Genomic DNA, 13,901 nt, shown 5'->3' on the forward strand with positions numbered 1-13,901 from the left:
GTAATTTTGTTTGATGTTGAAATTGATTCTTTTTGTTTTCTGAGTGATACCTTCATCTGCCAAACTGCTGATTCTTACAAAATGGCAACATTCCAATATTACCCTTCAAAAACTGAAATCACTCTTTTTTCCATGAGGAAATCCTCTCTTAAAGTCTGGAATTCATATTCAAGGAGCAGTTATGTCTGCACAATTCTTGGTAGTCCTCTGATTAAATAGGCTGGATACATTGGAATTATGTGTTATTACCTTTTAGTTATTATTGGAAAATTCAAGGAGAAGCTGGAACACTTTGTCTCTTTAGCAGTTATGTGTTTGGTCTCTCATGACTATGACTAATAATATATTCTCAATTTAGAGCATCTTTTTCCAGGAAAATGGTTTAGGAAATATATAGCCAGAATATGTGATTCTTTTTTGGCTGTTCTTCCCATTGCAGTATTTTAGGATTATCACTAGTCTTTGCCTGTGATTCAACAGTGTGTTCCTTCAGGCAATTGAACATCATAAAATCTGGACACATTTTTCATATTTAAAAAGGATCTTATCTTGCTTTCACGTGAAAACCTCTTCATTTCTCCTTGGCTTTGTTAGCCTTCGAAATTAATGTCCAGTCCCTAAATATAGCAGGGCTTGCTTTCTGTTTTGCCAATTACCATGATCTGAATCTCTTCTACACTCCTTCTAGTACATTATTAAAGTACATTCCCAAATCTACCTTCAAATAGCCACTGTATACCTCCTTTTTATTTTATTTTTTTATTTTATTATTTTTTAAAATTTCTACTATACTTTCTTTGCTGCATTTAGAGGTATATTTGTTGTAGGTCTTTAACCTATCTTTTTTTATTATTATTATGGTCAGTTAGCCACTGACATCATTAGTTTTTGATGTAGTGTTCAATGATTCATTAGTTGCATATAATACACAGTGCTCATCACAACATGTGCCCTCCTCAATACCCATCACCCCAGCTACTCTATCCCCCTCCCCCACCCCTCTGAAAACCTCAGTTTGTTTCTCAGAGTCCATAGTCTCTCATGGTTCGTCTCCCTCTCTGATTTCTCCCCCTTCAGTTTTCCCTCCCTTCCCCTATGGTCCTCTGTGCTATTCCTTATGTTCCACATATGAGTGAAACCATATGATAATTGTCTTTCTCTGCTTGACTTATTTCACTTAGCATAATCTCCTCCAGTTCCCTCCATGTCGATGCAAATGGTGGGTATTCATCCTTTCTGATGGCTGAGTAATATTCCATTGTGTATACCTCCATTTTAAAAATCTTCTTCTGTATTTCCTGTTTGTGGAATAAAAATTAAGTCTTTATCTACCTTCAGACTGCTGATTTCTGCTGATCTTGAAAGGCCCAGCTCATGTATAATTTCTATGGTCTTATCTTTAACCATTCCAGTCATAAGTGGTTAAATTCTTTTCACTAGATGTATTTTGAATACATACTATATATGAGACATTAGACTAGGCTCTGATAGAAGGTTTCATGGAGGAGATGTCATTTAGAAGATGCCTTCAAGGATGGGTAGAGTGTGACAGGCAGATTTTTTTTTGAAAAGCTTTTTGGGTGGACGTAACAGAGCAAAGTTACCTTTGAGAGAGTCTGTAGCCTGCTATGTTAGAATAGTCAATAAACCAGACAGGTACAGGACTTATGAAGGGGAATGATGAGTAAAAATGCTGAGATGGTAGGTTTAGGCTAGGTCATGGAGAGTGATGCATACACACACACAAACACAGATATGCATATATATAATTTTTAAAGCAATCTCAAACGTAAAAATTTCAAAAAGTTGCAAGTTTAGGACCAAGAACTTTTATTGTCTTCAACCATTGGAGACTAAACTTGTTCATCTGACATCTCATTGCCCCATACACTTTAGTATACCTTTCATATAAACAAAGACATTCTCCTACACAACCATCCAGTATCCAAATGTGAAAAACCATCTAAATATGAAAATAAACACAACTATGTATTTCATCCTTATACCTCGTTCAAGTTTCTCCAGTTTTTTTTTTTTTTTTTTCAGGATTATCCTATAAAGCACAAGAACCCTGTTTAAAAACATGTTTTGGTTTTTTTTCTGGTTATTTCAAAGGCACACATAGTCCCTTTAAGGGTCCGTGTGTAGTACTTCAGGAAAGATGTATTTAGCTTGGCCCTGAGAAACTTACTTTGGTCTCAAGCCACTCCAGCATTGTGTTCCTAGTGTATCACAACATTTTCTCTGTAAGATCAATTTCTTTTTCTTATAGGAATTCTCTCCTGATGACTTTTATAGGAGACCATGTGGTTTTGACTAGACAACAAAGCGAGGACACTTCTGCGTGGTATCTCTGCTCCAAAGCCAGGTGATGAAACCTTTCTCTGGAGGCTGTGCAGGTGGGCTCTTGGTCAGTTCCACTAGTCCTCCAGATGAGTCTGTGTGTCTGAACCTCCATGCTGACAGCACAGAAAATCCTCTGCCCCACATTTAAATCATCTGGATCCAAGGTTTGAAATTTTAAGCCACCTGGTTTATAATTTCCATTTAACCAGAATTGTGGGATAAATATTCAATCAGGAAATTATGCTAGAGAAAAGACTATTAAAGAATGTTCTTTATTATCTTCACTTCCCTACTCCAGGGTTGCCACAGGCCTATACATGACTTAATCTTAGTGTTGATCTTAATTGGTCTGTGTTCTATACGCAAGAAGGTGCTCACCTGACAGCCCAGAATAGAGGTGAGCCTCTTCCAAATGTGGTCTCTACATTCACGGTAGAGTCTCACCAGGGCCTTTGTCAGGAACAAGTCAGTCTGTGTCTTTTGGTGGGACTTCAGATCATTCAGATTTCTATTTCTTTTTTTTTTTTATTTTAAAGATTTTTATTTATTTATTTGACAGAGAGAGACACAGCGAAAGAGGGAACACAAGCAGGGGGAGCGGGAAAGGGAGAAGCAGGCTTCCCGCTGAGCAGGGAGCCCGATGTGGGGCTCGATCCCAGGACCCTGGGATCATGACCTGAGCCGAAGGCAGATGCTTAACGACTGAGCCACCCAGGCGCCTCCAGATTTCTATTTCAACTAAGGAAATGTTCTCATCTTGCTAGGAATAAATCTTTAGGCCAGAAAATTATTTTTATTTCATTTTCATTTTCAAAATTAAAATAATGCTCAGCATAATTTAAAATTTCAACTGTCTTAAAACATTTGAGGACTAATTGTATCGAGCTAAATAAATCTAAAGCTGTGTCTCTCTGCTGTAGTTACACTTGGGCTATGACATTTCTATTCTATTATCTTTCATGATCTTATATATTTCCTTACTTTCACCTGATTCTGGTGGAAAATGTATGTGGAAGCATCACGGATTTCACAGTGGACTTTTATTAGGTTCTGTGGCTGTTGCTTCTCAATGCCTCATTCGTGCAGAGGTGGCCTTTTTGAAGCTGGTTGCCAAGCGTCCTGCTGATTTTATTCCCTACTGGCATGGTTGGATCTTGACAAGGGCAGGAAGGAAAAGAAAGGAAAGCTATCTGTGACCCAGAGGACTGTGACTTTTGGGGGAAAATGTTCCCGATGGGACCTTCCTGACTGAACTCCCAAATTTGTATGCATGTTAAAATAACATTGGATTCACCTTTCAAAGTAGATCGTTATTTGTAAATACAGATGTGAAACATAAGCTTCTGCTTATGTTTACAGCATGTATAAAGACTAATGCAGAAAAGAATGAGAATATTCCCATTTTATCTATCTTGTAGGTAGAAGAGGTGCTTAATTGGGATTCACAGCAAGAAATTTAAGGAGCAGAATTTCCCATGTAGTTATCCAATCTCTTGTTTCAGGGTGATGCCCTTCCATCATCGCAAACAAGTGTTCCCACCCTTTGATATGTGCTAGTAGAGTATTTGGTCATAGCAATAGTAAAATATGTTTCTTGTTTTACTTTGTTAAAAGGAAATGCATCACCTAATGTACTAGTTCTGGATGAAGCTTACAGGTTTACAGGGAATTCCTGATAAGAGTGTTAACAATGAATTCCATGGTTACTTAATAGTGAGCTTAAGCTTTGATCTTAAAATGCATACCAGATGTTCCCACTAAAGTATTTTGACTTCTTTATTTTTTCAGTTATATTAAAAAAGGTAAGTTACACCTTAAATATAGAAAGACCCACTAAAGCAGACATTGCTATTATTGGAGTTCTAGTTCGATCACTGAATTCTTTTCCTTCACATCACTAAATAGATCAAAAGTATGAGATACCTTACATAACTTACAACATGGGTTCTAACCCATCAAAGGATCACCATGTAGATTGTAAATGGAATCTCTAGAAGATGAATGAGTAGTTCTGTGTATTTTTTAATGTATCTATAGTTAAACATTTAACTGTAGCACGTTAAACCTAGAAGTCAGAGTTCCCTCTGCTGCCAAGTGAAGGTAATAGTAACTGTTATGTCTGCTTCTGTGATTTGTACTGATGATCATATGAGAAATGCTTATAGAATTAACTCATAAATGATGAAACATTATAAATATGTGCATGATTCTTATTACTATTATTTAGATTTATAATTACTTGAAGTCTCCTTTTTTTCTGTAAAAAATCAGAAACTGTACAAAACTAATGATTTAGTATCTGTGAATGGAATTAGTCATAAATTCGCCACAGTCCTTCCCTTTCCTGCTCATGGTCCAGCAGGGATGACCACCGGTAAGAATGTGCTGTGGTAGGTGCTGAGATGTGGAGCGTACGGGTATTGGGACAACAAGGCAGCTGAGGAGTATCTCCTTCTTCATCTTCCACATAGAAATTCAAACTGGTTGTTAAGAAAATATATGGGACATCAAACTTTCCCTTTGAAAAGCCATTTTTTTATTCTAGGGAAAGCCTATGTACATTATATTATCCCATTTCCCTTTATTTTCTTTATTTTAAAGAAAAGCTGTCAAAGGAATTTTAAGTAACCTAAATAGATTTTGAAATTTCCCTTTAAACCTTCTTCATAGCTTTCTTAACAACTACTTTTAAGACTTTTCTAGTTTTAAAGCTATTCAATGAGAAGGACACCTAAAAAAACCCAACTTTGGAAGCTATGAACATATATCTCTTGTATGGGAGGGAAAAGTTTCCCTTGATCCTCTTAGGGTCTCTTGCTGGGTCTGAAAGTTAAACTGACAAAGACAGATTTACAGGAGAAAAATATATACGTCGACTTCATGTAAGTTTCACGTGACACAGAAGTCTTCATAAGGAAGTATAGGCCCAAAGAAACAGTTAAATGTGAGTATTTTTATGCTATGTTTGATGAAGAGTGGACAGTCCTGTAGAAATATGACAGGTCAAAGGGTATGAAGTAAGTGTAGCAAATTGGGGGAAATTTAGCAGGGCGTTTGCTCAGATTTGCCTTGGTGTCCCTTTGTCTTCTGACGTAGCCAGTGAGGTTTATCCGAGTCGTGATTATTGCTAATTGAAACCTTTGTCTTCTGATATAAGAATGTTCCTTTCCTCCGGGTATGGGGGGCCACCTCACATGAAGTTTTTATGACCTGTTTCTGAGGAGAAGGGCAAGGGGGAAGGTCAGAGCGACTTTCTTGCTTCTGTTATTTTCTCACATTTCTTCTGCTTAAAATAGTCAGTATTCCAAGGCACCCTATTTTGGGGTAACTTGTGCTAAGCCCCATCACTCTGAGTAGAAGCAAAGAATTTGAGGCTGAAAACGTACCTCCCAACTCAGTCTTTAAGAAAATCAGTCCCATTTCCATCTATTTTACTTCTATCTTTGGAGCATTTATCAGTTTTCTGCTGGCTATTGGAGGAGGGGATGAGAAGCGTGCAGGAAATAACAGCATGCTGTAAGGCCCCTCAAGGGCCTTAGTTTTTGTATTTGTAGAAATGGATATTAGCAGTGTAAAACAGAGGACCATAGAAAGTATGTAATGATGTATTTAACTGAATATAACCAAGTGCTAATTCAATTTAACCAAGCGTTTACAGGCAACTAGTGTTACAACAGATCTATACAGATTCATTTTGATCTAAATTGTAAAATAATTAAAATTTATTTTTGCTATCTTTCCCTTCTATCAATATTTTGCATACTTACTTTTCCTGTTCCTCCCCTACTCTTAACTTTTACTTAGATCTTTTAGTGATCAGAATGAATCAGGCTAAATTTCCAGTATGATGGCCAACATTTTGCTCTGGTCTCCTCTTCCTCCTGATGCTCCTTTTTTGTCAAAGAGCTTTTTTCCCCCCATTTTATAACTACAAATTTGGAAAATAAGAAACTGAAACTTTTACACATTTAAGTTAATTCAAACATTTTAATAAAGTGATAGTTCTGGATATTTCCAAAACCATTCAGTGAAATATGAAAATGCTACTGCTGAGATTTTGTTTTCATTAAACCTTGCTAAAAGTTGCTTATATTGTACTGCCGCATAAAATTGTCCCACTGTGTATTAAAGGCAACGTAATACGGGCAAAATTGCAGGCTTGTAATTCCAGTTTTTAAATTAGACAAGAAAAAAAAATACCCCTCTGCATTTGTAATGAATGTATATCATTATACTCTATGTTCCATTTCCTTCCTCTTTTATCCAGACACCTCCAGAGAATTCTTCAGACTCTTGCTTTTCCTTTTTTCCTACTGTAAAACAACATGCCCTGTTTTTGAAGAGACTTTTTATGGGATAATTTTAAACCTATTTTTTTCCAATGGGACAGTGAATGCATTGGTGCTTTCTCTATTCAGTTTATCTCTTGTTTACAGGTTTATGGGAAATGAGATTATCACCATTTTCAATCCTCTCTGTATTGTAGTTTCCTTGACGACCAACAGAAATCCTTTACTGATTTAGTAATGGTGAATGGAAAGGTTGAACTGAACTAAAAGTAGGGGGAAATCAAGCAGTTTCTAGGTCATTCCTGAATTTATTCATTAGGTAGTAAAATGGCTAAACTCTACGTTTTAATATGTTTGTATATGATATTAATCTCACAATGAAAAACTGCTTTCTGGAACCGTTATGCATTACTCAAAATTCCCTTTTTAATTAACTTACATGACATAATTTTCTACAATCATGTAACAGTTTTATAGGAAACTAAAAGAGATAGCCTTCCCTCCTTCACTTATTTATACTATGTCGTTATTTACTTGGGAAGAAAAGATCATGAACCTTCTGGGCTCAAGATTTATTGCTCTATAAAGACTTTCAAAGAAATACATCCTCTAATTTTGGGAAGAGTGTGGTTCATATCACAGAATTAGAATCTTGTCAGGTACTTTCCTGTTTTCGAATTTTACCAAATAGTTGACTGAATCATGTCATAAATGCAGTGATCACAAATTCTGTAAAACTCATAATGTCTTGATCACTAATTATTTCATTTATAATGTACGCCTTAGGTTTCTACCATGTTTAAAATTCTGTATTTGTTTTTGTTGTGTTGTTGAAACAGTAAAAATTAGGGGCTACACAGTCTTATTGATTAATATGAGGTGACTCCAACTAGCATAAAAATGACACAAATCATTATATTTTAGGAATAAAATAATAACACTAGTTTCCAAGCTCCATAAAGGAAGGGAGCATATCTGCCTTATTCACATTTGTTCTCAAAGGGTTTTTGGTGCAGTGCCTGACATTTGAGAAGGGTTGAGAAAATTTTTTCTGAGTGAATGAATGGAAGGATTTTTATTCAAAACATCATAACTAGACTCCTATATGTTCTATAACTGGAAGGCTTTCCCCCTATATGGGCTGGAATAGAGCCAAATACCATGCAAACACATATATATTCCATCAAGAAAAGAAAAATACTACAAAGGTTTTTAGAATACAAAGGGTTTTGTCTCCAGGACTACTAATCATTGTAACCTGGTAAAGATTGTGTTACTTTACTACCCAAAATATTAAAGGAATGAATTACTTGTTTTAAAATAACTAATGTCTATGAAATAATTAAATATATTTCACTGGCTAACATCAGCTTTTTTGCATATTATTTTCTTAGGAAATACTAAGTCCATGCACAAAAGCATATGTACAGGTCTTAATAGCATTAGGTTAGAAACATCAGGGCTGATGTTTTAGATTTGTTCTGTCATAAGGTTTAATCAACATCAATCTCTTCCTTTTAAGTTATTATTTTTGAGCAAAGGACTTAGAAATTAATTAAAATGGATTTGTGTTTGAACTACAAGAGCAACATTAGGAAAATTTTATGGGAAAAATGCCATTAAATTTAGCTAAAGGACTTAGCTTTCCAGGGCACTTTACGCTGCCTTTTTAATGAATGACCCACTGAGATTTAATTTATACCAGCTCTGCTGTGCTGTCACAAGCAGCCATTATATCTCTAAAGCATGAAGTTAATGAAATAATGCCTATGTGGAGTTGGTTATTACGTGCACAGAGATTTTTTTTTCTTGTTTAAAGCTAATTAACATGAAAGACAACTTGACCATTTTAAATGAAATGAGAGGGAAATGAGAGTGATATGTCCACAATGAGGCAGACAATGGAAATTTTACCTGTCAAAGAAAAGTGGAAACACACAAACACTTCAAATTATGCTAACTTTGAGAAAAGAAACATCTCTTCAGGGAATTTTTAAACCAAATAGTGTCAGCTAAAATAACCTATTCTTTACCAAAATTTAGCCTAATTCTCTATTTATATTATGTATGTGACTCATGATGTTATAACATTAGTTTGGAAAACTGGCAAGAAATCCACTGAAGATAAAGGAGCACATAAATGGAAATAATGTTTAGATGTGTAAGAACACTTCTCAATGTAGCCTTTTATATCTGGGTCTTAGAAGAGGTCTTAAAGGGTCCTTGGAAATGCTGAGATGGAGAAACAGTCACAAGAAATTTTATTTTATTTTATTTTTTTAAAGATTTATTTATTTATTTGAGAGAGTGAGAATGAGAGAGAGAGAGAGAGTACATGACGGGGGCAGGGTTAGAGGGAGAAGCAGGCTCCTCGCTGAGCAGGGAGCCCGATGCAGGACTCGATCCCGGGACTCCAGGATCATGACCTGAGCCGAAGGCAGTCGCTTAACCAACTGAGCCACCCAGGCGCCCCAAGAAATTTTATTTTTATGTGTCCCTTATTACGGGGCTGATAGATTCTTCCTAATAAAGACTTGAGAGCAAAGCTTTCTCAGCCTCTGAATTCTGGAGCACCTCAGTTTTCACTCAGAGTTGGAGTTAGGAGACCACTAAAAATGTTTCAAGTTCTTCCATAAAAGGAAGCTAAAAGTAAAGGTGAAAATTCCTTTGGGATGTCCAGAGAGTTGTGAACTCCTATAGTGACACAAATCATTATATCTTAGTCATTTTATTTTAGGAATAAAATAATAACACTAGTTTCCAAGCTCCATAAGGGAAGGGAGCACATCTACCTGATTCACATTTGTTCTCAAAGGGTTCTCAATGGGTTCTCAAATTTTACCAAATAGTTGACTGAATCATGTCATAAATGCAGTGATCACACATTCTGTAAAACTCATAATGCCTTGATCACTAAATATGTCATGTATAATGTATGCTTTAGGTTTCTACCATGTTTAAAATTCTATATTTGTTAGGGGGGACAAAAAAGTCACCTGGCACCAGTGTTAGAATCAGATTTCTGGGCCCCACCCCAGTTGGTAGGTCTGGCCCAGAAGTCGATACCTCAGGTGGGGTTCTGAGGCAGGTGGCCTTCACCCTACTTCTTAAGAAACACTGGCCTAGAAGCAATGCTAAGGAAGTCAGAGTAACTTGGACACTATCCAACACTGATCAAAATTTATATAATTTGTGATGGAAATAAAGCTCTCCTCCAAATTCTGTTGCTCCTTCTCCAAGCCACAGAGTAAAGAAAAGGAAGTGATGGCAGAGAAAGAAACAGAAGCAGTTAATGAGACTGCAGGACCTCATCTGGAACTAAAGCACCCACCAGTTGGAAAGAAAGAGCCTCACACACTACGAATTAACAGAAACAGTAACGGTACCGCAGGTGGATTAGGGCTCTAACAAATATTAGGTAGAGTACTTGGGTCAAAATCTTTGAAGCTTTTATCCTGCTGTGTAATGGTGTCAGGTTTGATACAGCTTGGAGGAAATTTACCCTTGAAAGCACTTAAATGATACGAATCTTTTGTTTGTGTGTTTGTATTAAAAAAAGGAAGATGGGGCGCCTGGGTGGCTCGGTTGGTTAAGCAGTCTGCCTTTGGCTCAGGTCATGATCCCAGAGTCCTGGGATTGAGCCCTGCCCCGGGCTCCCTGCTTGATGGGGAGTCTGCCTGTCCCTCTCCCTTTGCCCCTCCCTCCCCCTCGTGCTATGTCTCTTGCTTTCTCCTGCTCTCTCTCAAATAAATAAATAAAATCTTAAAAAAAAAAAAAAAAGAAAAAGGAAGAAAGTTGATACAAGACACCTTCCTGAATTGTCACAAAAAAGTGGAACCACTTTAAATTACATGCATACAGGGGCACCTGGGTGGCTCAGTCGTTAAGCGTCTGCCTTCGGCTCAGGTCATGATCTCAGGGTCCTGGGATCGAGCCCTCTGCTCGGCGGGAGGCCTGCTTCTCCCTCTCCCACTCCCACTGCTTGTGTTCCCTCTCTCGCTGTGTCTCTCTCTGTCAAATAAATAAATAAAATCTTGAAAAAAAAATTACATGCATACAAGTATCATAATATGTCCTTGGCATTTTCTCTCTAAAGTACACCTAATTCACAAAATTTTTTAAATTACCTGTATATCATGTATCAAATACATGCTTTTGGATAGTTTCATCCCACATGCTTTTAAATGTTGACTTGTCTTTTATTTTTTCAATATAGTTTTTTATTTTGGAATACTTTTAGATTTTCAGAAAAGTTGCAAAGATAGCATGGAGGGTTCATAAACCTCTCAGTTCTCCTCCCGTTAACTTCTTACACAACCTGGACACGTTTATCACAACTAAGAACACTGGTGCATTATGATTAATTTGAACTACAGGATTTCACTGGTTTTTCCACCAATATCTTTTTCTGGTCCGGGACCCAATTCAGAATACCATATAGTATTTTGTCATCATGTCTCCTTTCATCTTCTCTTGTCTGTGACAGTTTCTCAGTCTTTCCTTGTTTTTAATGACTTCGAAGGTTTTGAGGAGTATTGATTAGGTATTTTACAGAATGTTCTTGAATTTGAGTTTGTTCTTATGTTTTTCTCATGATTGGACCAGGGTCAAGAGTTTTGGGGGAGAATACTACATGATCAAGTGCTATTTTCACCATATCATATCAGGGGGTACATATTATTAACATGATTTATCACCAGTGATCTTAAAGTTGATTAGCTGGTCAAGGTAGTGTTTGACATATTTCTCCACTGTAAAGTTATTTTTCCCTTTCCCTATTCTAGTTTTTGGAAGCAAGTCACTAAGTCCACCCCACCTTCAAGGAATAGGGGAATTAGACTCCATTTTCTAGAGGGGAGAGTATCTACCTAAATTATTAGAAATTCTTCAGTAAGAGAGATTCGTCTCTTTTTCTCCATTTGTTTATGTCTGTATAGACTCATAGATATTTATTTTATACTTTGGATTATAATCCAACACTATTTGTGTTGTTAACTATTTGTGTTGTTCACATTGTTCTCGCTTTGATCACTGTGACCTTTCAGGTTGGCTCCTTTGTTCCTATAACATGCCCTCCCCCCCTTTTTCTTAATAATTCCTTACTTCCTGGCTCTGTAAGATGTCACAGGTCCACCTAGCATTTGCCTGCCCCATCCATGAAATCAGTTGGCTTTGATTTTTAACCTCATAAAAACAATGAGTAAATGTATTTGGTTTCCTGTTTATAATACTTTGTGCAATAGCATGAATGCTTTTGGGGATCCTGACGGTACAGGCCAAGAACAAAGCAGCATTTTGCTAGGTGCATTGCACTGGACAAAATGTAATGAATGCTCTTAAATGGCCTGAAGACACTGTTAGGAAAGTGATGAAAGAGACACTTTCAGATGGATTGCACATTTTCCTTTTCACTTCCTGTGATTATGTAGAAATAGTTTGGAGAGAACACTGTGGGGAAGGGCGGTGGTTTTGTTACCAACCTCACACAAAATCAGGCTTGACCTTGTTCTTTGTTTTTTTTCCCAGCAACCTGAGTTTCCATGGTAAACAACATTGGCCCCAGACTCAAAACAGCTGGGAACGATCTTCAGCAAAAAAATAAAGAGAATAATTTATTGCTTTATTCTTTCTCTTCCCCTCATCTACCATTACTACTTGATTAACATGTATTAAAACTTCTGTCTTCCATTATTTCAGCCAACAAACCCAACTCCTTGATGTTCTTATCTTTCTCAGCATGTTGTGTGAGCATCCATTTAAAAAGTGCCTTCCAGGGGCCGGTCACTGAGCCGCCCCTGAGGACACTGAGCCGCCCCTGAGGACTCTGCAGCCTCCCGCTGAGCCCCCTGGCTTCCCCAAGCTCCTTGCCCCCGCACCCGCCTGCCCCCTGCTCCTGCCTCCAACCCCTGCCTTCCACAGGCCCTTTCCACAGAGGAAAAAGAATCCTACGTCAGCTATCCAGATTCTCCACTCTTTCTATCCCTTTGCTGATGCAAATAAGGGTGATGATCTGTTTCCTGCTGGCACTGAGGGTTATATCCATAGAAGAATTCAACAGAGAAACGTTGGAAGACGCTTACTAACTGTCCAAGGAATGGCTGGTGATCATGACAAAAAGAAACTAGTGAAGGCGTTTAAGAAGAAATGTGCCCCCAGTGGCACTGTAATTGACTATCCAGAATGTGGAGAAGTAATTCTGCCACAGGGTGACCAGTGTAAGAACATAGGCTGCTGTCTCCTAGACATCGGACTGGCTAAGGATGATCAGATGAGGTTCGTGCTTTTTAAGCGCTTTTGGCTCACTAAGCGTAAGTGAGAATTTCCCTGCAATGAGTAGAATTTCCCTTCTGTCCCTTGTCACAAGTTTGAAAACCTCATAGCTTGTATAATGTAACCATTCGGGGTCTGCTTTTAACTTGAGCTAGTATAACTCCTTGTTGCAATAAACTGAAAAGAGCCATGCCTAAATAAATAAATAAATAAATAAATAATAAAATTGAAATAATAAAATAAATAGTACTTTCCTATAATGGTTTTATCTAAGGAAGATAGGGAGGTATTGCCTCCGATAGGTATTAGGAAAAACAAGCAAATGAGCAAGTGAGGTAAAAATACCTCTGAACAGCAAAGGAAGCCATCAACAGAATAAAAGGCAACCCACTGAATGGTGGAAAATATGTGCAAGTCATATATCTGACAAGGGGTCAATATCCAAAATATATAAAGAACTTGTAGAACTCAACAGCAAAAAACAATCCAATGAAAAACTGGGCGGAGGAACTGAATAGACATTTTTCTAAAGGAGACATTCAAATGACCAACAGGGACATGAAAAGGTGCTCAACATCACCAATCATCAAGGAACTGCAAATCGAAGCCACAATGAGATATCCCTTCGCACCTGTTAGGATGGCTGTCATCACAAAGAGAAGGGATAGTAAGTGTTGGTGAAGATGTGGAGTAAAGGGAACGCTTGTATGCTGTTGCTGAGAATGTATGTTGGCGCAGCCACTATGGAAAGCAGTTTTTTGATTTTTAATCAAAAAATTAAAACCAGATCTACCATATGATCCAGCAATCTCACTTCCGGGTATATATCTGAGGGAAATGAAATCATTACCTTGAAGGGATACCTGCACCCCATGTTTAGTGCAGCATTATTTACAATAGCCAAGACATGGAAACAACTATATATATATACATATATATGTGTATATATATATTTAGCGTGTGCATACATACACACAATAAAATATTAAATATTTT

At 37.3% G+C, this 13,901-nt stretch overlaps 1 protein-coding gene across 1 annotated transcript; it reads left to right on the top strand.

Annotated features, from left to right (window-relative positions):
- The first annotated feature begins 9,899 nt into the window (after positions 1-9,899).
- Positions 9,900-12,951, top strand: LOC123848896 (eukaryotic translation initiation factor 1-like). Its single transcript, XM_064584013.1, has 2 exons — positions 9,900-10,017; positions 12,425-12,951. The coding sequence occupies exons 1-2, from the start codon at positions 9,900-9,902 to the stop codon at positions 12,949-12,951; spliced, it is 645 nt and encodes a 214-aa protein (XP_064440083.1).
- The last annotated feature ends 950 nt before the right edge of the window (positions 12,952-13,901 follow it).

Source organism: Mirounga angustirostris, unplaced genomic scaffold (genome assembly GCF_029215605.1).
Source record: "Mirounga angustirostris isolate CCGP_5_RB_7025 unplaced genomic scaffold, mMirAng1.0.hap1 SCAF_2, whole genome shotgun sequence".
Lineage (NCBI taxonomy): Eukaryota > Metazoa > Chordata > Mammalia > Carnivora > Phocidae > Mirounga > Mirounga angustirostris.

Excerpts from the sequence above, each read along its gene's own strand:
- LOC123848896 (XM_064584013.1), top strand. The coding sequence starts at position 9,900 with ATGGCAGAGAAAGAAACAGAAGCAGTTAATGAGACTGCAGGACCTCAT. Across the intron at positions 10,018-12,424 it reads AATTAACAGAAACAGTAACG|CCGCCCCTGAGGACACTGAG; the intron begins GTACCGCAGGTG and ends CCGGTCACTGAG.